The sequence below is a fragment of the Chaetodon auriga genome, chromosome 1 (genome assembly GCF_051107435.1).
Source record: "Chaetodon auriga isolate fChaAug3 chromosome 1, fChaAug3.hap1, whole genome shotgun sequence".
Lineage (NCBI taxonomy): Eukaryota > Metazoa > Chordata > Actinopteri > Chaetodontiformes > Chaetodontidae > Chaetodon > Chaetodon auriga.
The window spans coordinates 25,986,987-26,012,512 of record NC_135074.1 but is presented as its reverse complement, the minus strand read 5'-3'; the positions used below and the strand labels follow the sequence as shown (position 1 = coordinate 26,012,512).

At 43.7% G+C, this 25,526-nt stretch overlaps 2 protein-coding genes across 2 annotated transcripts; one reads left to right on the top strand and one right to left on the bottom strand.

Moving 5' to 3' along the window:
- Nucleotides 1-3,169: 3,169 nt before the first annotated feature.
- rlbp1a (retinaldehyde binding protein 1a) lies at nt 3,170-8,774 on the top strand. Its single transcript, XM_076732145.1, has 8 exons — nt 3,170-3,290; nt 4,531-4,565; nt 5,124-5,252; nt 5,350-5,554; nt 6,732-6,910; nt 7,544-7,702; nt 7,794-7,904; nt 7,999-8,774. The coding sequence occupies exons 2-8, from the start codon at nt 4,557-4,559 to the stop codon at nt 8,143-8,145; spliced, it is 939 nt and encodes a 312-aa protein (XP_076588260.1). The 5' UTR covers nt 3,170-3,290; nt 4,531-4,556; the 3' UTR covers nt 8,146-8,774.
- A 97-nt stretch (nt 8,775-8,871) lies between these two features.
- Nucleotides 8,872-25,515, bottom strand: LOC143321664 (monoacylglycerol lipase ABHD2). Its single transcript, XM_076732132.1, has 12 exons — nt 25,257-25,515; nt 23,977-24,040; nt 23,456-23,496; nt 22,992-23,207; nt 19,681-19,856; nt 18,883-19,050; nt 18,101-18,284; nt 16,909-17,001; nt 16,464-16,565; nt 16,285-16,354; nt 16,109-16,193; nt 8,872-13,172 (listed from the first exon to the last, which is right to left on the bottom strand). Exons 4-12 carry the CDS (start codon nt 23,198-23,200, stop codon nt 12,964-12,966), a joined length of 1,296 nt encoding a protein of 431 aa, XP_076588247.1. The 5' UTR covers nt 23,201-23,207; nt 23,456-23,496; nt 23,977-24,040; nt 25,257-25,515; the 3' UTR covers nt 8,872-12,963.
- Nucleotides 25,516-25,526: the final 11 nt, after the last annotated feature.

Sequence of the window (25,526 nt, the reverse complement as noted above, 5' to 3'; positions counted from 1 at the left end):
ATGATGTCTCAAACTTAAGTATCTGTTATATAGTTCAGGGGAATTTGCATTTTTACAGTTACAGTGTTGCAATTAAAGCAGCGGAGGAGATAATCATCAGTAAGAAAAATAAAAGCAGGATGTGATAAACAAGAAAACAATACATAAAACAGACAGTGGTTGAATTGACATTATTGCACATAGGAAATATTAATTTTGCAGGTTCAGTGTGCACTGATATTGGACATGAGTGAACTGGTCAGTGTCAGTGTGTGTGGTCTGCTGGGAGCGGTGTTGATTATAAAGCAGCCTGTTGCCGATGGAGCTGCCCAGTGCAGTCAGAGGGTCCTGCAGGGGGGTGGGACATGTTCTCCATCAGGGGTGATAGCTCAGCTTTCACCCTCCACTGGGTCGAGATTCAGTCTGTTCAGACTTTTCTTGTTAAAGAACATTTGTACTGTCAGTCCAGTCTAGTTTATTATTCAGGTGAACACTCGGGTACATTTAGGATTCCACCATTAGACGAAGAAGTGCACCACAAAGTCTTTGGTTTTCCCTGCACTGATCTGGAGGCTGCTCAGCTCGTACCAGTGCACCAATCCCTGAGTCAGTTCTCTGCACTACCTGTTGTTTGCAGAGTCGTCAGAGAGGTTTTGCAGATGGCAGTTAGCTGATCTGTGGGTGGTCTTCAGTGCAGAGGATGAAGAGGAAGAGAGTCAGCCTGTTCTCTGACAACATCGAACTCACAGTCCTGTATACTCACATGCTGTGGTCAGCTGGTCAGGGAGTGGAGGGGCTTTTAGATCATATGACTGGCAGCATGTTACCAGTGCCACTAGGTGGGAGTGTTGATCCTCTGATTGACTGCCTCTCTAAGTAAGGAGTGTTTTGGAATATTAGTTTTTGGAGTTTACTTCAGTGATGCATGTTTAACTTATAAGAGATAAAATAAGATAATGCTTTGTTAATCCCACAGCGGGGAAACTTGCAGTGTTACAGTATTAAAGGGGATAGAGTAAGAAAGAAGTAAGATGTGACACACATGTAAACAATGTAATGAGTAAAAATAATTAATGGTATTTGTGATAATGCACAGCTTCAGAAGGTATTCTAATTCAGAAAGTCTTCTGGCCACCTCACCCCATTTTCCTTTGTCACAGACGACACTTTGACATGTCACAGTAGGTAGGCCACAGGTGTAATCGGTGACAGTGATGAGGGCCAAACTGCAGACCAGCTCACTGTTACACTCTCATGGCTAACTGGGACACCTGAATAGAACGGACCTTTGTGAACGTTATCAGTAACACCTGTGCTGTGGGTTTACAGGTCTCCTACTTGTAAGCTAAATTAATCTCATGTATGAAAATGCATCATCACGATGCATCACCAGCAATGCTACAAACATGTGATGATCTTATACAACATGATGCGTCGCTGTGGATTAAACTACCCTGCAGCGTATAAAGCAGCCACCACTGCCTATTTGTGACATAACAGGCAGGAATTCCTTTACACCAAAGAACCCAACAGTATAGAATCAATCACTTGTACAGCCATGTCTGATGTGATACATGGCGGCATTGTTAACCCCTGTTTGTCTTTGCGAGGAAATAGGAGGTTATTCATGAGGATCCACTAATGAGAGGTGCTGATGGAGGAACAATAGCAGAGTACAGTAACTCTGCCAGCTCTGGATGACAGAGGCCTCAGTGTGTGGAGGAGGGAGACCCAGTGGAGCATCGAGCTTTAATGTGGGATGGAGGGACGCTTCCTCTGTTCACCCACAGCTCATTAACCTCTTCCACCAGCTCAGCGATGGCGCTCCACTGTATTCTCGTCTCTCAGACGTGATGCAGATTATGTCATAAACCTACACAAGCTCTGCTTTTTTCATGCTGCGATGGCACGCTGTATCCTAGGGGTGTACGATGTCAAGAGAGAGGAGAATAACATGCAAGCTACAGTTCATTATTTAAGACTTTTCAATTACATAAACAATTATTTAAAAAAACTAACTACAAACAGGCCTGAATGAGGTTAAAGGAAATGTTTGCCAATTTGGGAAATCCACTTAGATGAGAAGAAGGCGACCGTTCTCATATCTGCCTCGGTGGTGGTTAGCTTAGCTTAGCATAAAGCATAAAGCATAACATAAGTAACACCCATAAACCATTGTTGGTACTTGCAGGTGAATCGTTTTATCAATGGACAGAGTCAGGCTAGCTTTTTCCCCCGTTTCCAGTCTTTATGCTAAGCTAAGCTAACTCCCTCTCCCTCTAGCTGTAGCTTCACATTTAACAGACAGATATGTGAGTGTGGTATTGATCTTCTCATCCAACTTTTGGCAAGAAAGTATATATGCGTATTTCCCAAAATGTCCCACTTTTCTTTTAGACTTTTCTGCTGGAGGAGAAGCAAGTTGTCTGATGTCGTGCAATCATGGATAAGTAATCCATAATCTGGGTCCCACAACAAGTGGCCCCCTCTGCTGAGGATTTCAAAGAATGTGTAACGTGAAGCTGGACGTGTGAGTCCTTCACAGGTGGTCTCCCCTCATATGACGTTTGCACAGACGCACAAACTCAAATCCCACCTTTCAGGTCACATGTGCCAGGCTGACATCCAGGTTTAATGGGAGACAGCAGACATCTCACTGGAAACAAGAGGGATGTGTGAGACAGCAGTGAGACAAACCTCCAGTTTCATACAGTATGATGTGTTTTAAGAGGTGTGTGGAGCTCACATCCTTTTTCTTCTTGACTTTCTCCATGAGATGTGATTGTACTTGTATTTCATGTGTGATGAAAATGAACATCAGTGCAGAGTACGGTGGCCCACAGGTGCAAAACAGATTAACACTGGATAAGACACATGAATAAAATGTGTTTTCACATCTATTAACTCACTTTCTCTACTTTTGTTGTGTTCTCAGAAGTGTCACTGCATTTTCTTTTCTTTTTTCTTGTTGTGTTTTGGCAAATTATTATTTTTTTCACATGAAAAGTTTTCTGTAATGTTGGTGCGATTTCTAAAATTTCACATTTTCATCCTGTGTTGCTGTGTTTGGCCCCTCAGGACCACCGTACAAACTGAGCTACAGTCCAGACCAACACGCCTCTCCTCCTCCATCCCAGCTCCCCCTTCACTTCACAGTTTGCATGATGTAGATTAGACACTGGCTGTAATCCACTGTGTCATTTTAATCCTACTTTGAGTGACGTTTTCGGTAACTCCTCCCCTCCTGGTCCTCTCTCCTCCTGTCGTCTCCCCTGCCACTCCGTCCACTCCTCTCATCCTGCCTGCTTAAGGTAAGTCTGCTCAGCTCTTTGAAATAACGGATCAAGAAATAAAGATGAATGACGAGCACTGTAAGGATGTTGGTATTGTTTAGTGTGATGATTAAAAGTAATCAATAACTGGTGTGATAAGCAAAACGTCTTTTCACTGGATGTTGGACGACAGATAATAACTGTTTATTAATGTGTCTTAAAGTAAAGTAAATTCAGTGTTCTGGATGTACTGGATCTGTCATTCATTCCAGAGTCTGTATTTGACTTTATACCAAACTAAATTAGCATTATTCCACAAAATATGTTTTAAATAATATGTTTTTAAATGTTTTGATTATTTCAAGGTTACTTGAGTAGCAATACGGTGTCCTTTCAACGTCTAATAAATGTCCATTTTTAGACCTCAGTTAGTTTGGGTTTGTGCCTGTCATGTTTTACCAGAAGTCACAGAGGTAAGCATCTGATTTTATAAAAAATAAATAGCAAGTGAGCTTTGAAAAACCCACACTGGCTGTTTAAAAACCCTTTCTGCTGCACTTAAGGTATTTCCAAGATGCTCAAAGTCTTTTCAAACCATCTGGATGTAAAAATAATCTGTGTCTTTGTGTTAAACTCAAGTTGTGCCTCTGTTTGCTAATCCAGAGAAGGTAGCAGGAAATGACTTGCAGTTCAAATTGTATTGAATTTGGAAATAAGGCAGCAAACAGAACAAACAGAGTCTTTCAGGATTCTGGAAACACCTTCAGAAGAGCCAGAAGTGTTTTTGAACCATCTTCTTCTTCTCCTTCTTTTTTTTTTTTCAAACATCGGCAGGCATTTATTTTATGAAAAATCAGATGCTTAGACATGAGAGACAACCCAGACTGGGTGATTCAGTTTTACGGGAGAGTAGATTCCTGCTGTTTTGTTCCTGTATTGTGCCAGGATCTTATGTAAGAGGATGTCTGCTCCACTGACGAGTAAAGAAACTCATCATCTTCAACATTTCACTGAAGCGAATGATTTTTTTTAACAAAGCAACTTTATTTATAAAACAGAAGTAACACAAAACCACCTGTTGCATCTGTGTCGAGCCTCTCTGTGCTACGCCACCAGCTGGTTTAATGTGTTTCTGATGTCATGGCCTCTTCTCAGCAAACTGACATGAACAAACTAAACGTCTGGGCGGCTCTGAAAGAAAGCCTTCACGCTTTGACATCTCGCATAACGGTTCGGTGTGCTCATGCTCTGTTTGTGCCAATTCTCTCTCTCTCCACAGTGAAGCTGCTGTCAGACGCTGCAACCATGGCTGCTGTAAGTTCAAACACTCAACAACAATTCAAGTGTCACCATGTCTCTGCCGAAGCCACTTCTTCATCAGTGTCTGGCCTCACTTCACTGGTGGGACCGGGGTTAAAAGCATCAGCTCTCGGAGGTTTGACTGTCAGCGCATGATGCTGCTTAATGCTGTTATTGTGCCAGTAGATGCTGGCTCTGGGATGGACCCTTAAGCTGTTTTTAAGAGGTGGCTTTAGAAGTCCTCTCTGTAATCATGTGAAGCAGATTAACCGTTCACCGATGTGAGTCGTTTGGGGTCTGCTTTGGCTCAGATGGGCTGTTGGTTCTCAACTAAAGGTCATTACAATGGGCTGCCATTGAAGTATTGAAGCAGTAAAGCATGTATAATAGCAGCACTCTTGATTTGTTTCAGCAGCTTTAAAACTGTGATGTTAAAGGTAAACGTAAAGGAGGATTTCAACCACATTGGTTTGTTGGTGTGTGTGAGAAAATAGATGATGATTGGTCAAATCCTCCATGAGCTGATATGATCCCCTCTTCGTGAAAAGCTTTGACACATCCATCTTTATGCAGACTGGATCTTACCGTGTGGTGTCAGAGGAGGAGCAGGCCATGAGGGCTAAGCTGGAGCATTTGACAGTGAAGGATCATGGGCCGGTGTTTGGGCCTTGCCACAAACTGCCTGGTCACACTGTGCAAAAGGTAAAAAATAATTGCTGCGACAGTCATTGTTGCTCCTGCAGACTCCCTGACTGCTTTGTTCCGGTGATGCCCTGTTTTTTTTTTTTTTTTCCTCCAGGCGAAGGATGAGCTGAGCGAGACGGATGAGAGGCGGGCGTCGTCGCTGAAGGACCTGCGGGCCTTGATGAAGGAGAGAGCGGCGGAGGGGGACGACCTGGCCAAACTGGTGCTGGAGCGCTTCGGGGACAAACCGGACTCTCTGATGCTGCGTTTCCTCAGAGCTCGCAAGTTTGAGGTCGTCAGAGCCCATGACCTCATGAAGGGTTAGTAGTAAAGAGACAATCTATCGCTCCATACAGCTCTATAGCAATGATTTGGTTTTTCTTTCAAAATAAGATTCCAGAAAGTGATTTTGTTGGGGGGCCTCCACATGCTTTGATTCAGTTTCTGCAGACATTTTCAAATACTTGCAGTAATTGAGGGTGAGACCTCATTTGTGCTCCTGGTTTGCATGAAGTCGGCTCATCACTGAGACAGGGAGGCATGTGTTCATTAATTGGGGGCTTTTCGATGCTTCTGAGTTTCCCCCTGACAAAGCCCTCCTTTGTGTCCAAATGGGACAGCAAGTTTACTTTACTTGTGAACCCACAGCGTTCTCCTGGGAACTGATTGTGTTGGTCCGGGAGAGGAGAGGAGATTAAAAAGCAGAGTGGGTTGACACTCCAGAGAGAAGACACCATGCTTATGACTTGCTTATTGTTTCTGTGTGTGTGCTCAGGAGCTGCCATGCTACTGTAGAAACTGTATTTGTCATTGTATTCTATGTAAATGGTATTTACTTCATCACAAACTCCCAAATTGTTTAACAGTTATCATGACTGTAACCTACAATCAGACAAATTTCAACCAAATAACCCACATTTAAAGATACTATCACCGCTAATCTAAACTTTAATACTGAAAAACTTAATATTAGACGTAAACAATACCTCCAACTGGAACCACAACCTCCAACCAAACCTCCACTTCAATTATAATATTTGGTCCTCACAAAGACACAAGAAAACACACACACACACACACACACATACACACACTTATGAATATAGAAGCAGAGCTTAGTGTGAGAGGGGAATGTGATGTGAACGTGAACTTGTTTTGTGGGGTTAATTGCTGCCTACGAGTAAAACACAGACACATGCACATGCAAAAAGACTCAAACACACACACACACACACACACACACACACACACTGGGTTAATTGGTGCCTTGGCATGAGGAGGTTTAGAGCAGTGATGTAGATACACTGAGACAATGGCGTCATTGTGTTTTTCACATCAACAACCTGCACTGAACTGTCACACTCTGCACAAAGCGTCTGTGAACCATTAGAGCCAGATGAGAGAACGCAGCTGATCTTTCACTTCTGATCTGTGTGTGTGTGTGTGTGTGTGTGTGTGTGTGTACGCGCGCGTGTGTATGGTCTGGGGGTCCTCTAGGTTACGTGCGCTTCAGGAAGGAGTATCCTGAACTGTTTGAGAACCTGACCCCCGAGGCAGTCCGCAGCACCATTGAGGCGGGTTACCCCGTGGTTCTGCCCAGCAGGGACAAGTACGGCCGCGTAGTCCTGCTCTTCAACATCGAGAACTGGGACCTGGAGGAGATCACGTTCGATGAGGTAGCCGAAAAAGCAGCCTTGCAGAGCTGCAAGATGTTGGAAGTCGTACTTAGATCTTTTACTGGAGTAAAGTGTTCCCAAAGTAAATGTGTTTAAAGTATTAAAAGTAAAAGTACACACTATGCAAACCCTTTCAGAGTGTTAACTCATGGAGACCTCAAGGTCCTCAAAGCTGATTTTTTTTTTTTTTTTTAATCTTATATGCACACAATACATTTTAGCTTTTATCATGTGCAAGATGATTAAAAGGGGGCTTCAGGGGCTTTCCTGTTAGTTTTGCTGCAGGGCAATTTGCAACTTTATCACTGTCAGTATGTGAGGAGCTCATGTGAATCCCACCAGAGCTTCACACAGCTCCAACCTGAGCAGCTCTAATCAGCAGCATAACTGAAAACACCTGTGAGGACATGTGGAGACTTGACTTCAACAATGCTTCATATTTAACAAGCTGAGCATATGTTTCGTATGTAAAATGAAAGCAACTGGTAGCTACCTGTCAAATAGATGCAGTGGAGTAGAAGTATGACGTAGTATAACTTCGATATACTTCAGTAAAGTATCTCAGGATTAAAAGAAAGTACACCACTTCAGTAGATGTACTTGGTCTCTGATGAAAATATGTGTGTGTGTCAGATCTTAAGAGCGTACTGTGTGATCCTGGAGAAGCTGCTGGAGAATGAAGAAACCCAGATTAATGGCTTTGTCCTGATCGAGAACTTCAAGGGCTTCACCATGCAGCACGCCTCGGGAATTAAGCCGGCCGAGCTCAAGAAGATGGTGGACATGCTGCAGGTCAGAGCAGACTCAGAGGGCGAGCTGGGGATTTCTCCATGTGCCTCCTCAGAGCTGTTTTTCAAACCTTTTGCTGTGCTTTTTGGCGCAGGACTCTTTCCCTGCCCGTTTCAAGGCGGTCCACGTCACCCACCAGCCCTGGTACTTCACCACCACCTACAACGTGGTCAAACCCTTCATGAAGAGCAAGCTGCTGGAGAGGGTCAGAAGCTCGCTGCCCTTTCATCTAAATCCAACTCTCATTATCATTTATTTTGCATTTCCTCTGAATATTGCTCTTCATTCTTTCCCCTAAGGTCTTCGTTCACGGTGACGAGCTGGACAACTACATGAAAGAATTTGATGCAGACATCCTGCCTGCAGACTTCGATGGGAAAGCCTCTGTCGCTGACTACCAGGCCATCGCCACCAAGCTTTTTGGCTCTGAAGACACTGCTCTCTGAGAGGACAACCCTCTAACTTCAAGCCCAAGAGTTGTAGTGTCCTTCGCCCTAGATGCTTCTTTTGTGATCAGATCAGATTTGTGGTCTATTTTGAAGCTAGGTTGACATTTTTATTATTATTCAGGCAGTTCCTGTGAGCGAAAAAGAAGTATCTAGAGTTAGGAGCAGGGGATGGTTTACAAATACATGGTGATATGTACGGGAAGGAAAAAGGATGTTTAGATATTACAGAGAGAATAATCGATGGTTAACGTTTGTTCTTTTGCATTCCTTGTTACTTTACGAGCAGAGAAGGAGTCAGACTGAGTTTGGAGGGGGTTTTTTTTGCCTTCAAAATGAATTTACACAACATACACATCAGCCTTGTGCCTCAAATCCTGTCAGATGAACGAGTACATGAAGTGTATCACAGTACCGGAGGGTGATTTTAGAAGGATATGAAGAGGGGAAACTGATCTTGGATACGCCTGCGTTTGATTATTGTTTAAGGAGCAGGAGCCTCCTGATGCAGTGCCGTTCTTTGTCTCAGCAGCCTTGTTTGACACTCAGATGCCGCAAAAATCCGTTCTGCAATTTGCACTGGAATGAGACATTTTCAATTAAATAGATGTTTTTTGTGTGTGTCTGAAGTGTGTCTGAATATGAACTGTCATTTTTATCATTGGTCTTCTTCTTGTTCCACACGATCTGTTTCATTAAGAAAGATTACCAGTTAAACCAGGATTACTTCTTAAAATAAGGTTTATTTTTAGCTAATTCTGTTTCATAAAGGAGGGTTAAATGGGTCTGACCCCAGTTACAACCCTGATTCCAAACCATTGTGGGATACTGTGTTAAACACATCCGAATGTGTTAATTTGCTGACTTATACACAGTTATAGACAGTACAAAGACAATATATCTAATGTTTTACCTCATTGATCTCATTGATTTTTGTAAATATCTGTTTATTCTGAATCTGATGCAGCAACATGCTTCAAACAAGTTGGGACAGGAGCAACCAAAGACTGGGAAAGATGATGAATGCTCCAAAAACACCTGTTTGGAACACTCCACAGGTAATCAGGTTGATTGGTAACAGGTGATAGTGTCATGATCGGGAATGAAAGGGGCATCCTGGAAAGGCTCAGTCATTCACAAGCGAGGATGGAGCGAGGTTCACCACTCTGTGAACACATGGTTGGATAAAGGCTCAGGAAAACGAACCACAATGTAAAAAAGGTCCCCGTCCTGCAAATCTCATCGTCAAATTCTTTACCAGGTTAGATAGAAACCTTAATATTAATTTATTCTCAAGAGCTTCTTTAAAAAAAAAATTAACTGGTAAGTCAAGAGGAAAGGAAAGTTTTTCATTTGAGAAAATAATTTATTTTGGAACACAATAACCATATTTCCTCACATAATTAGATCACACACACCACTGGTTCTCTTCAACAAAAACACCCAGTGTTCACTGTCAGAGGACGTCATGTTGTGTGTCTGTGCGCCCCTTCTGCTCGTGGCCACATCCCTCCACCGTCTTCCTGCATCAAAATGTTTGTTACCGCAAAATTAAAGCCGCGTGACGTTAACATACTGCCGGCTGTCATCCCCTCGTTTGGGCTGGTAAGACTTCAAATGAAAGATTTACACTTAAACTCATCGGTTTCCGAGAAATTTAACATGAGGCCACGATCTGCTTGAAGCACTGGGGTTGGGATAACTACAGCGGAGCACATACTCATATCAACACAGGAAAACAACAGTTCAGATCCCAAACATGAGAAAAAGATCGTCATGTATATGACATGTTTTGGTCGAATACACTTTGACACTGTTTCCTGTCACGTGACAAGATAATCCCTCCTGGTTGGTTATTGCCTTTCTTTCTTTCTTTCTTTCTTTCTTTCTTTCTTTCTTTCTTTCCCATAGCTGTTCCCTCATATATTTGAATATACACTATATTTATATATTTCTTTTTCATTGTTAAAGTGAAGAAGTTTTGGTTTGTCAATCAGAGATGGTGATATGACGCAGCACGCGCATCCTGTGCTCGTCCACACTCGCGCTCTGACGCATTTGCACAAGAACACAAGAAATCATATTAACAATACAAAATACACCAAAAAATAAAAAATAAAAATAAAAATACCCCAAATCATCGACTAGAAAAAAAAAAACATCCAAAATAATACATCCAAACCTGCATTTTTGTGCAAAGTTGGGGGAGGCGAAAGTCTTAAAGAGAATACAAACAGCTCTTACTGCAGAAACCGGGTTTGTGCTGGTGTCGTTAATGTTGGTCTGATTTGTCCACGAACCAGAATAATCCACACCACGCCTGATGCTGATGGAATGAGAGCTGTGGACACTGAACCACGAACCGTGTCAGAATCTCTCTGCAGGTCAATGACTGGCAGTTGTAGTTTGGTCTCCCTGACAGCAGGTGGCAGCAGTGATTTGCTGTTTGAACGATGGGAGGATGAAAAGTCTTCAGAGGCAAAGACAGAAGACGAATCCACGCTTCACGACTAGGGATGCGCCGACCCAAACGCTTTGGGAAGTGGATCAGGTGTCGGTGGGGAAAAATAGGGCACTGGTATCTAATCTGGACCTGGTGTTGAGTGAGCTGAGAGGGATGAAGTTGGATCGGTGAATCCCTATTTTTTAAATTCTAGCCGAGCCAGCGACGGTGAGATTAATACCCGGATTTCACAGTATTTGCACAGAATAATCTGCACCGAAGGAGGTTAAATTTAAGCCAATTACATTAAAAAAAAGCCAAAGAAGCACAACTGATTTGAGGACAGTGGAGATCAGAATCACAATTACAGTACTATATAAAAAAAACGTAAAATAAAATACAGTTTCTGGTGTTGTAAGCAGTCAGTGGCATCTTTGAGAGCAAACAAAAACTGAAATATTGTTTAGCATCATAAGGTTTGTGGTTCTTCTGATTCCATAGCTTTAATATTCTGTGCCCTTTATGATTGATAGCAAATTATTATATATGAATTGTCCTGATACGTCAAACTTCTTGCTACTCAACTTATCTATTAACACACCTGAAAAGAAAGGCTCCTGTCGATCACTGTGTCTCCCTTCGTCATTTCGATCTGTCTCATCACAGTGTTCAGTAGCAGACTACACATTACTTGGCTGGACTGGAAGAAGCTTCCTAAGCCCTTACAAGAAGGTTCGCGACAAGTTTTCATTAGATTCAGGTTCTGAAAAGTCCACAGGTCCCATTATTGCAGTGTGATTTCATCAGGACACGTCTGGGATCAAGTCAAGAAAACAAGATGCAATCTATGAACCAAAAATATTCCCCGGCATTAAAAGCTGTCTCTTCTTTCCTGCATGCAGTGTTCTCCATCTAATTATACAACAGAACAATCACCAGTATTTTACAAACAATCCACTAAAATAAACATTTGGTTTAGAGTTGGTATCCTCTGCCCTCCTACTCATCACACCTCACAGCTCAGATTATAAAGAGGAAACCCGCTTCGCACGGATGAATTTTCCCTTTAAAACAGCACAGCGGTGGCCAATCAGCGCGACACCACAGAATCACTGACAGACGTTCGCGCCAAATCAGGTGTTTACGGCGGTTGAGCGCTCGAGCACTGAGGGGCTAGCTGGTGGCAGGTCTGCGTCTGCGCAGTAGGAGAAGGATTTCAGAGCCTCGGCTGGACCTGCAGCTGATCAAAGGCAGACGGCAGAGTAAGAGGGCTCAAAGACACGGACGAGAGACAACACAGGGAACACTCGAGTCATCTAACTTTTCGTTATCATCCTCGCTCCCTCCGGTTCTTCCTCTAGGTCACAAGGAAAGCTAAGCCATGAATAATGCCTACGCTTCAACTGATGAGGAAAAAATTTTAAAAAAGATTGTGTCATACTGGGTGTAAAGTGCATTGAATCAAAGTGATAGAATGCGGCTGTGGGAATGTGCACGGACCCCCTCCAGGGGCTGATCCCCGGCCATGTCTGGTAAGTGCCAGGAGGATGTCATGAGCTGGAAATCATGAGTGAAGTCCCACCGTAATACTGTACATTTTCTACAAACAACGGAGCAACAGTTCACCCAAAAGAACAGACGTTTTAAGGGCCAATAAACCATGAACAGAGAATCTACCTCACGCCGACCAAACGCAGAGATCTCATGCTCTGTCACGGGTCTTTAACTCTCGGTCGACACAAGCGCGCACAGACATCCACACTAAGTTACATACATACATACATACTACAAAGACGCTGTGTTGGTTAAGACAGCAGACTAGGCTATATGGCCTTGGCGGTGATAAGCAGTGAGCTTCTTACAGGTGCCGGAAGCGGACACCGACTGCAGCACAGTCCTTGTTTACAGTAATAGGAGGCTTCTTGTGTGCTCTTGTTTTTCACTGGACTACTCTAAAGTGGTGCTCGCACTTTCCCTTGAATGCCAGCTTGACGTCATCTCTCCTCGTATTTGGTCGACGCCACCATTAGCCAAGGATCACTGTTGCGTACGTGCAGAGAAACAAAATGTCCCTGCTCTGAATTCAAAGTCCTCGCAACGGAAAAGAGCACAAAGGCAGTTAGACGTTTTTGTTCCTCCACATCCTGTAAGGTGACGGTGATTACGAAGGGGAACTGTGGAGAAGGCGTGGAGACGTGTGTGTGAAGGGGAGGCGTGGGGAGGCAGAGGTGAGCAGCACCGGAGGAGAAGGCAGAGAAGAGAGAGAAGTTTAAGGTTTAGTTCAGGTGTCTCCTCAGTGCTGGGACAGTGGGGTCGGAGAGGGGGTGAGGGGAGAGGAGGAGAGGAGGAGTGAGACAGAGACGGAGGTCAGAGGTTCAGGCTTTTCCCTCCGTGCACGAGCTCTCGCTCAGGTGTGCGCTTTGGCACGGCGGTTTCTGCTTCTCCCACTGGCACATGGCGTTGGCGTAACCCACGATCACTTTGTCCATCCAGGTGAGGGGCTGGGGGAAGAGCACCGCGCCCTCGAAGAAACCCAGGTGGCCTCCGTGTAGCGTCAGGGAAAAGATCACATTCGGCATCTTTGCTGAGGGATGACACAACACACGGCAATTAGGCGTCTGTACAGTGTGTTCGCATCACTATCTGAGAGCCAGCGAGACACCTGCACAAATATGGGCTTTCCAGGGACTGTTTTATGCCTGGTGCAGATAGCGAGGGTGCGTTTGCATGGTCAAACAGATAACAGTGTGACTCAACTTTTTCCAAGGATGTGTGAAATGCAACTATCACAGCTGAAAGTTTGAGCCGATCAATAAACTGCTGAAGATCAGTTAATCTCTGAACCACTGCTTCTCTCTTACATGACGAAATTAGTAAATGTTTTGCTAAAAGTAGACTCTGAATGGTTAATTTAGTTCTTCCAATGTCTATCGTGAAGGTGATTTTGAAAATTACAGGATATATGACAGGTTTGGCTTGACTGACAGGTCTCCCAGGGTGTTCTCACTCGCTTAGCTAACACAGTATGTCCAAATGTATGTGGACACACCTGTCCATGCCTTTGTGTACAAAACAAGATCATTGAGAACTGTTTTTTTTTTTTCCAGGTTTCCTGTGGAAGAACTTGACTGGTCTGGATAGAGCCCTGACCTGAACCCCGTTAAACTGGGATGAACTGGAACTTATCGCCTAACATCTGTGTTGAACCTAACAAATGCGATTGTGGCTGAATGGGAGCAAATCCGTGCTGCCAGGTTCCAAAATGTTATGGAAAGTCTCTCAGAAGAGTGGAAGCTGTCATCGCAGCACATTGAAGGCATATAAGATATACATATATACATATAATTCAACAGTCACATATGGGTGTAATGCTCAGTGTCCACATACTTTTGGCCATGTAATCATTAACAACTGACATGCCAGGACTGAGTGCTACACCTACACACCATGTTTCAAACCCTTCCTTAAAAGCCCTCTGGGTGCTGACTGATGCTCCATCTGCGATTTTCAATAGTGTATAAATAAGGCGAGAGGGCACGAATCCACTCAGACTGAAATTAATGAAGCCTGAACTGAAAGCACGTCATCTCCACGCTGCAGACGACCATTAATCTCTTTCTGATTCGCCGTATGAAACTACGCTCCAGCTGTGGACGACCAGGAGGAGTGGTCTCTGGAAAAGGATTGGGCTGGATCTCTTTATTCTCCTGCTCTTATCTGGGTTAGTGGGTGAGCCTGATGCGGCTGACTAGTGATTAAGATCCTACAGGGCTTTCGCCGCTGTGCGCTATTCATGGCGGCTGCTGCGCTGAGCTGCGCTGGGACGGCTGAGTGCTCGCGGAGAGCCACCGTCTCAGCGGGCGATGAGTGACAGGTGGGAACAGAACGGGCTCGAAAAGTCGTACTAAAAAAAGACGTAGAGTCACGTGGGCACGACACATACTGCGACAGGACTGTAATGACTTACTGTTTGAAGCCTTTACTGTTTCACTCCATCAAACCTGTTCTCCTGGCGCAGCGGTCGTACTTGTTAAACTTTGTCTCGCACTGTATCACATTCAGCACATCACTGCATTAAAGGAACAATAACCTGAGAACACGACACATCGGAGGGGAATATACACCAAATGCGACATTTCTACTTCCAAATACCTGACTTCATAGTTTGCTGTAAACTCTGCTTATCAATAGTTTTTAATCAAAAGTTTGAATGTGCTGAACATCCTTTTCTTTTTTTAACAATTAAAGATTCTAGTGAGGTTTTCAAATGGAGCTTCTGTCAAATTTTATGACATCATTTTTGGACTTATTGGATTATTGCCAACTGGATCGATCACACAAGTCAGAAATAATCCTACGCGGCCACCACTGGAATCTATAAATACTGAAGTACTAACGATATAATGATCTGCACCTGTGCATAAATACTGGTTTTAAACAGAAGGAAGAGATATGAGAAGGGAAAAAAGCTGATTTACAATTCAAACAATGTGATGAATGAAGCTTCGCAGCTGTTCGGTTCAGCCTCCGTCGTGTGTCTGAGTCAGTGTATCAACATTTGAGGCCAAGGGGCAGCTGATCCTCTTTTCAGTGAGCGTTTCTCTCTGGAGACACACACAGGATTGAGTCGCAAGTACTTCCAGTCATGACTCATCCACCCCCACACTTAGATGACGGATTTTCCTTTTCCAAAAAGTGGTCAGTAAGTTTAAATATAGCAAAGGCTGAGGAGAAGGCACGCCTGATAAGCACTATGTCATACAGAGGCAGTCAAAGAGCAGGTTGTCTCTGGCTGCCTGTAAAATGAGGCTCGAACACTCTGGATCCATTTCAGAATAAAAGCTTTGATGTTGGGAACCTGTGAAAGAGTTAACCTGACTATAAACACATAGGGGACAGTCAGGTATGTGTGCGACTGAGTGTTACAGTCGCTGTGACACAACAGAGACATTACTCATAGACCTGACCTCTGTGCCACACCCTGTCCTGTTCAGGGTGCAGAGCCAACTCATCAGAAGGCCCTTTGAGATTACAGACACGTTCCTGAGAACAGAATGTGCAGTGTTGTATTGACTGCGAACTGAATATTTACACATGATCAGTGTCACTCAAAATCAGATTATTATCATTATCTATTATTGGAAATACTGTTACACATGTTTTGTTTTGGTTTTTTTTTTTTCAGAATAACCTTCAGTGACTGTCATCTACAGCATATTCTGCAGCCTTTGAGCATTTTCTCCCGTTTTTCTTCCCTTTTTACGAGTGGAGTCACATTCTGAGCCGGGAGGACAGAGTTTACTGTGAACTGATCGACCAGCACTTTTCTTGCCACAGGAAACAGTTTAAAACAAACATTATTGGGTCATTAATAATGCAGTCTGGTGCATGACGGCATGACAACAAGCCCACCACCTCACTTCTGGCTTGTCCCTTTTACAGAAATGTGTGTACAATCATATGAAATACACAAAACTTGGCCTTCAGTACTGCTGCTGCTGTCATGACACTGTTAGCTACCTGCTAGTGTGCGAGGGATGGTGAGCAGTGAGTCATGAACCAGAGGATCATCTGCAGAGTTCACTAGCAGCAGGGGCACCTTTACCTGGAAAATAAAAATCCATAATTTCAAACAAATATGCAAACAGACCAAAAAGAGAAACATGATGTGAGCTGTATGCGAAGGCAGATCTTACATTATGAATATAATGTACACAGCTCTCCTTCTCGTAGTACTCTTTGAGGGAGCTGTGGCCGTGGAATTTCCTGTTCAAACCCAAAAACGAGGAAGGGTTATTAAATTATTCCACTCGACGAATCCATTTCAGACAATCTACGACATCAAAGCAGCACTGAGAGCTGTGACTTCACGTACCTCATGATGTTGTCGTCGATCTGCATGAGGGACGTCGCCGTGTACAGCCGACTGAGATCTGCATCTAACATCTTAACTGAGCTTCCTCCAAACAGACTCTGCCTGTAACATGGAAAAAAGACACACAGTGGGTACACACACACAAACATTATTCACGAAACATGCTGAAATCAATGACTGATATAAATGCTTGCATCTGGAGTCCAACACCATCTCAAAATGACTGATTAGGACGCCCTGAAAACCTGTTTGCTGTGTCTACAGGATGAGCCATGTGGACGTTTAGGGGACATTTCCAGTTTGATAATCCATGTTGTCCGTTATATTGATGTGAAGTTAAGATCCTGCTCTGGCAGAAATGTGCGTGAAGTGCAAACAGACCTTCACAGGAATGACAGACTGCAGGGAGCGATTTGTACCGAATGCTCAGGACTAACAGTGATACCTGTGCGAGAGGATGATTTTCTTCATGTTGTCAGCCATGAGAAAGTTATAGAAGCGCCTGAACTGGTCCCATTGTAGGAATGTTTCCTGGGCCCTGAGAGATAAAGACAAACACACAGGAAGTTAGCTTTGTGCAGCCTGTCTGCATTCCAAACAACACACTAAATGTCCTGTGTAATCCACCGGACAAAGAGCCGCGCTGGTGCGGAGAGGAGCACTGGTGTCAGGCATTAGTATGCAGCTCACTGACAGAGATGGGCTGAACCAACACCGCAACAGATATTTAACAAATAACTATCATTACGCTCATTGTTGCCTCTTGGCATTTCAACACCACTTGAGGTCAAACACAACTATAAAAGTCATCAGAAGTATGATTTGTTAATCACACGTGAACTGTTGAAAAGAGGCTCTCAGAGGAGCGCTGACAGGAGTGACAGAAAGGAGAATCCATTAAAAGGAAAAACTGCAAATCCAATTCCAGACTCTACAACACACCCTTCCCCGCTGCCTACATCCAAACTTAAACAGACCCAGCCTGTCATGTGTGCCAAGAGACGCTGGCCGCATTTAAAACACAGAGGGAGTGGCTCAGTCCAACATGAACGCAGTGTACAGAGCCGGCTCCCGCCCACACGGACCCGTGGTTTGAAAACATCGTCCAAATGCATTTGTTTGTCCAGCGTGTTTCACAAATGATGGCTGTGCACACAAAGTGAGTTATTCTGGCCACGCGGTCAAACAGCCAGTTCAGTTCACTGCACTGTACAGGCAAAGATCCATAATATAGACTGCATCGCCTGAACACACACAAACCATCCGCACCACAAAGTCAGAGCAAACTGTGGACTGGATGAACCAGCACAGGGCAGTCAACCAATCTGTGAGGCTGACGGCCCTTCAGCACAAGCTTTTACAATTTGTCTTGTCAGTTGTGTTTTTAAAAAGGTGTTCAAAATGTAACTTTGGCCGAAAAAATGCATCACTTAAGATTAAAATAGTAAACAGAATCGAGATGCTTGGTAGACGCGTGACTAAACGTGGGATTACAATTATGCAAGCAGTAATCATTTAGCGGCATTATGCTGAGCTTCGTTTATATTTAGAGACCCTGTGCATCGAGTGTGGGTGTTATAAAGGGGCTTTGATGAAACAATGCATTTCAATTAAGAGATGAGAGGACAAGAACCCACCTGAGAGCGCTGTACCCCTGACAGACGCTGACACAGCACAGCACTCGCTCCTGGTTCGTCCTGTTCTCGCCCAGGAACTTGCAGACAATGTTTCCACCCAGACTGAAGCCCACCACGATCAGCTGGGTCTGAGGATACGTCCGCTTTATGTAGCCGACCATGGCTGCAAACTCCCATGTGCACCCTGACGAGGCACAGGTAACAATCAATAGGTAACACAGCTGGAGGACAGAGCGTTGTTCCCTGCTCAGCACTTCCAGCTGAAGGTGCCTTTAGCTCAGGGTATTAAATTCGTGTCTTTCAGACCTTTTAAATAAGCTCAGGTTTGAAACATTATCTCTGATTCTGGGAGCTTTAGTAGCTCTTAAAGTCTTTACCTTGAAATGATGAACTGAGATTTGCCTAAATGATGGAGAATTATGACTATATTCCAATGCCTTTAACTCAAACAGATCACATCAAGATGAAGTCTCAGAGCCACCAAAGGATATCATTTTTTTAAAAACCGCTCTGAACTAATACCTCAGCTGTGCTCACTGCTATGAAAATTGCTTCTGGCCAGAGCCTCTTAAGCCTCGGCGGCAACAGACAATTGGATGAGAGAGGCACAGCCAAAAAATGATGATGCAGTATTACTGATCATCAGACCAAATCAAATCCTATTTTTCATCGTAAAAACTGGGTTATCATTCCTGGATACTCATAATATAAAGAAGTGATTCTGAGGGGGAAGGTTCGTCTCTCAGTGGTAAAAAACACTGAAGTCAGCTCTTTGGTCTCACCATAGGTGAACATGCGTGGAGAGGTCAGCTCGATGTTGGGAAGAGCTCCGAGGTGGTTCAGCACAGCACAGCGGTAGCCGTCCTTCTGGGCGTGATCCACAAAGGTTCGGATGTAATGCTTCTCGCTGTGGTTCCCAATACCAGGGCATATCACCATGGTGATGTCATCTGGTGAAACAGGCAGACGGATCAGAGAGAAACATGTCGCTCGCATCAGTGTATTAAAGAGGAGTAAAGGAAAGCGCTACAGCCCATCCAAAACAAAGGATTAGGCTGTTTGTCTGTCAAATATAGCTTAAGCGAAACAGAATGGAAACAGTAACGCTACTTTTTTGGGAATCGAATGTCATGTGAGTCTTAAGCTTTCTGAGAGGATCACGAGATCAAAGCTGAGGTGGAAGGGTTAGAGTTCAGCTGAGGCATTCAGAGAGGAATCATCACTCAACGGCATGACAAGCGTGAGTGAGTCCTTTGTTTTATCATAGCTGAACTGGAAGACCTGAGAAAAACATTCAAAGCTCGACATGATAACACTTCAGTCTGTTTTATCATAGTATGTTTCTCAAATGAATGTTATCTATATAGCCAAGTCTCAGGGGCTTATCTAAACCTCTGTGAGGTGTTGCATGAACAGACTAGATAAAAGACTAACACACAGACTAATAATATACATCTAAGAATTACAAAGTATGAGATATCGGTGTTTGGCGCGGCAGTAAAGAGTCAATCAGCCATCATCTCAGAAGTATCCTCCAAAGAGCACCAATCAACAAACACTATCTTGATCAGATGCATCACCTGCTGTTCGATGGTCCCCCATTGGCTCAAAGAGGTCAAAGGTCGAAGTGGCCCCATCCTGCATGGGTAAGTACTTCCTCACTCCGCTGGGGTGAGGCGAGCTCACCCGACCAAGTTTGCCATACAGTGCTGTCTGGAGGTGACCGCTCTTACCCCACAGTAAGGGAGGAATGTACCTGGAAAACAGAAAATACGACTCCGCTTTGAAATTTGATACGGAAATATGAGCTTATTCTGCAAATGCGCTCAATAAGAGCTCGAGGTTAGAGCCCAGAAATAACATTAACACCTGAGTGGTGATTTATGACACACAGATGCAGACATGAACCTTCTGGCACATAGGCGCATACAAAGTCACATTCCTGATGCAGCTTTTGCAAGACTGCTCCACCCTCCTACCTGACATGAACGGTGAATGTCAGTCTGCTGCTTTGTTTTGTTTTGTGAAGTTACTCTGTGCATGTCTACTTGAATTCCAGCGACACCTCAGTAGGAGTTTGCTGTAGGAGTCAAATCTTTGTGTTACGTAATATTCCTTTGAAATACGGTGCTTTGTGTTGTGCATTATCATGAATCACCATCTTATTTTCACGCTGAGACCAAAAGAACAACTTGACAGGAAAACCCTTTTAGCCGCTGTTTTTTCCCATTTTTTCATAGAAACAAAAGCCACATCGATGCGGTATCAAGACCATGGCTCATGATAAGAGCTGCAGGGAACAGGCAAACAACTATCTGTCTACTTTTCACGTAATGCTGCAGTCATGAACAGGTTTTGCAGTTATTTAAGTGGGAATTTAGGAAAATTTTTGTTCATAGGCTGAATTAGAGACAAACCAAACTCCACTGAAAAACACAAGCCTTTAAGAGCACAAGTCCGACTTGTTCACAGTGTTTGGAAATTACACATAAGCAAACATCTGATTGCCTATTTCTCACTTTCCTTCAATTATGTAACATCCTATCTGGATTTGTCTCGTTTGACTCGCTGACAATGAAGTGAAGAGTGGGCCATCTTGGGAGGCGATGAGATGAAACAAATAAGATCAGCATAACTGTGAACTTAAGCGCAGATGCAGCGTGGACACTAGTTGTGCATACAGTACATAAAACACAGAGACGGCAAAGGGTTCAATTACATCAACAGTTGCACAAACCCTTCAACCCTGTGTTGCCTCACCTCTTACTGCGGCTCCAACAATTACTGCACAGACAAAGTACACTCTTACATAAGAGAACTGTCAATCAAAACGCAGACTACTTCCCCTTTGGTGATAATGTAATCACCTGTAAATTGAAGCTTAACCACACTTTTCTAGAAGGTACTCTGCCAGGCTTAATCTATGTCCACGGGAAGAGGATAACCTCATTGTTGACACGTGGGTGGAGTCGGAGCACACCACCAGGTTCATCGAGGCGACAGACAGCTAAGAACACAAACAGCTCTTATCATGTTTGGTCTTCTTTCCTCGCATCAATACAGTTAAAAAAAACAAAACAGTTATGTACACGTAAAACTGAGGACTTTTACCACTTCACAGAAGCACCTCAGCTGATAATAACTGAAAAACTGCCTTTTTCACTGGAAATTACAAATGTTACTAACGTAAACGAACCTTAAACTAAAAACTTGACTCGTTGAGTCTTAGTGAGAGTCAGCCTCTTGAGGTGGTAAATGTCACCTTCTCATACTGTGTTTGCATGCGTGCTGTTGTTTTTCCATCGCTGTTAGGTAACAGAAAGGGGAAACAGATGCGTCTCTGTGGTTTGATGAAGCAAAGACCTGAAGTCCAGATCAAAGTTCAGAAGTAACATTTCAAGGCTTTTGATACCAGCAAGCTGGAAAAACATCAAACTAAATGTGTAGTGGGAAACCTGGTGGCTCATACACCCAAAAGGTAGATATCACTTACAATAACAATAACAACATGCGAGACTTGAATCCATCAGCGGTCTGTGCTCTCACGCAGGGCTCCTTTCTCTTCTGAGACTTTTAACTGTACTTAACTTTATTCACTTAAGTCTCTGTCTATATTTTGTCTGTTACTGGTCTGTTTAGTGTTGCTGCTGGCTTGATATTTGTACTTGTAACATCACTGCTGCTTTCACATCAAGGAAGTTGTACAATCCTTAACTCAAGCCTCGGCCAGCAGCTGAAGCATATCTGTGACTTTTTTTTTTTTTGTCAAATTAAACTAATAAAAGGCAAAATAAGTTCCTCTTGATAAAGAAAAACCAAGCTAACACCGAGACGCACGTCAAGAAAAGGTCATTTGTTCTGTACTGTCCTCTGCGTGAGCCAAAACCCTGGTGTGCATGTCCCCAAACAAAAAATGCTGTTGACTCTGTTAACCTCACAACATCCCTCCTATGCTTTCCACTGCGTAATTGATCTTTGTTATACAACACCACAGGATGTCATTATGAGCTACAAATGTGACTTCTCAACAACACAGAGACACCACACAGATGATGCCGACAACAGCATCAACAATGCTGGCGGCTTCCAGGACTCCAATTATCTCAGTTCAACGGCACACTGGGGCATACATTTTCTGTGAGCAAAATATGGCAGCTCAGGGGGGAATGATAACAAGCCAGACAGAGATGTAAACATCAGTGTGGCCCTCAGATTCACTGACGCCGCAGCTGAGAGGCAAAGGGCTCAGAAACAACCGGTTATATAAGAAGACACTTGTGATGAAGGCATGAAGGGAGCCACCCTACAGAGCTGAAAGTTACTCTGGAGTATTACAACACACCAGCAGACCACAGGACATAGACAGCAACGCTCATTTGGGAAAAACAACCATGTTTACTTTGTTTAAAGGCAGGTCCAACAATCTACAGGACATTAGCGCCCAGCTGCTAACCTTATTTAGCCTACACAGAGAAGACCTGCCTCCCGCTGCCCTATTCGAACAACTGCTAGTTTGCATCAGTTATTATGACACCAGACGGAAGATTCAAATTAAAGCAGACATCAGAGTTGCCACAAGGGAAAGACGTGCTTCATCATATATGCAAATGTTCGTGCCCTGTGGTGAATAAGTCTATATTTGCCAGTGAGACTGACAAACCTAGTCTACCACTGGGATAATTTAATAAAGCCTAGTGTTTAATTCACGCCAGAGCTGACTTTAAAGCCAGACATCTCCAGTACAGACATGTGGCACACTCAGGAACACTGATGACAGATGGGACCCCCGCCAACCAAACTGCTACCTTCACTGTGGCCCCAGATGGCTGACCAGCATTTCCATGGTAATGCCTGGCGTGACAGAGTCACAGACACAGAGCTGAGAACTCACTCTTTGGTCAGCTGAGGGCAGGACTTGAGGAGGAAGCGGTTGAGGGGCGTGTCCTGGTAGGTGAGGTCCGGGGGCGCAGTGGGGCTCTTGAGGTTCAGGCAGCGGACGATGATGTAGAGCACCGTGGCCACCGCCGCCAGCTTCATGCCGTCGAACATGGCTGGCAGCTCAGGTGAGATGGTGTGCGGGTCTGAGTCGTGGGTGTTCATGGTTATTCTGAAAAACAAAACAGTGGATTTCTTTCAGTACTTTCCCTTGTGATACACAAATGATAATTATATTTACAAAGCTAATTAGTTAGGAACTGAATTTTTAAACACACCCGTGCTCCCTTTCATTATCTAAATATTCAATTTTTTACAAACTAATCCAATTATTTCCTTGAGCTCTTGCTTAGCTCTGAGTCAGGGATGGACTAAAGCACAGAAATGGAAAAGAGATATATCTCATGATGTCTGGCTGACCTAATTGTCCTCCTGGTGCCCAAGGCGCTGCAGCAACAGATCTGTGGGAATACAGAGTGAGAACAACTCAGTCAGATAAAGCACAGTTATTTAATACACTCACCTTAATTACATTACAGCTCACAAAGTGCAAATGCAAAGCCTCGCTACACGGAAACTAGAGGTGCTGACATTACTTAAAATAAATCTTTACATTCAGCAGATTCTGCACTGAATAACATCACTATTACACCATAACACATCTTCATTATTCATCATTTAGGTTACATACAGTGTGTTAAAAGCACTAAAGTGATCTGTGAGCTGTGAAATTGCAGAAAAAAAGAACAGGAACTGTGAAGAGTACAGAGAAGGCCACAGCATCTCATTATCACAAATAAGGGAAATTGTGGTCGGGGATTTCACAAAAACAGATGTTTATTTTAACGTTGTTGTGATCAATAATAATAATAATAATAATAATAAAGATGATACAGATACATTAGGAATTAAAGCAAAGCTGAAAAAAAACTTTTACTTACATCTTATTTTCCGATAAAGACTTCAAAAGTTTGAAAAAGTGAAGTCACAGTGATGAGGTCAAACCTGAAGACAAACACAGATTGATTGATTGATTGATTGATTGATTATAGTAACTAAGCCTGTACTGAGCTTATTCCACAAACTGACCAGTAAGCATGGCGATTTAATTTAGTGATGATTCATCAATGAACGAGTTATTGACTGACACTGGATTAATTGCCACTCATCATGTACTAACTATTTAAAGTTAATGTACTGTACTCGCTTGTCTCTGTGCAGGTCAATCTAATTTTAACATCGTAGATTGCTTTTGGCTGGTGGTCAGAGGTGAATCACCGACACATTCAGTGCACTGAACGTACGGCTGCTCATCACCTGTGTTTCTGACCTGAAATCAGCTAAAAACACATCAGGTATGTTTCTCTGCGCGTAAGTTCCTGCTCCTCAAAGCCAATACAGTGTCATTAATAATAGGTATCAATAAAGCTTTTACTGAGTGGCGTGTTGCCACCACAGAGAGGAGGTTACGACCACTCTGAATTCAAGATTATCACCTAAAAAACAGTCTTTTAGAAGTGATGGAGTGATACAAACAACACCTGTAAACACACATCAGCCCCAAACAAACATGGTGCCAGATTAATGGACAGCTGCATAAAACGAGCTTTATTAAATAACTCGCCCCCACATCCTCAGTTTACACCAGTCTCACCCACCAAAAACAAATCCAGCGAGTGTATCTGACAGTTGTGTCGAGCTAAGGCCGAGAGAAAGTGTTTTTATTGTACGCCACATGAATTAACGACCCACTCAGGCGTCGGAACATTTTGCTAACATTAGCTCTTCTTTCTTGTTCGCGGCTCACACAACACAAGGGCGCATACACCGAGGTTTGCTAGCTAACGATAGCGAGCAAACAATGCGTGAAAAGGGTTGAAACAGGGGGAAAACAAACGCTGGATGTTAACCTGCACATCCGTGTTAGCGTTCTGTCTGTCGAGGAGCAGGCCAACGACCCCCCGACGCATCTTCGTTTGCCCCCAGGTCTAAATGAAAACCATGTCGCCTTTTGCATGAAGCCTGATGACCACCCTGAATATTTTGCGCACTAAATTCACAGATGCAATGCTCGGGACGAAAAGCAGCCCGGTTTTCTTCATAAGGCAGAGTATCAGAGTCTTTAACGTCCGTTAATTCTGCCGTTAATTATCGATCTGATGAGGGAGCATCATCTGAGTACAAACCGGAGCCACGGCACCAGCATCTTTAGCTTACTCACCTCGGCTGGGGGGGGGGGGTGAATCTTCTTCCTGCTTCAAAGCGACAGGCCTTATTTATGTTCGCGCATTTCGTTCCTTTGCTTGTTCTGTGTTCCTCTAAATCATTGCCGGTTAATGTGTGAGACGCCCTTTTGATTCACAGAGCCCAAGCTAGCCACACTGGCTGCAGCACCGACAGCAGCAGCTTCTCCGACATCTCCGATTCCACTTCCCAGAAGAATCTGGTATTTGCATCACATAGCGGCTCTCTCATTGGTTAATAATGCGGT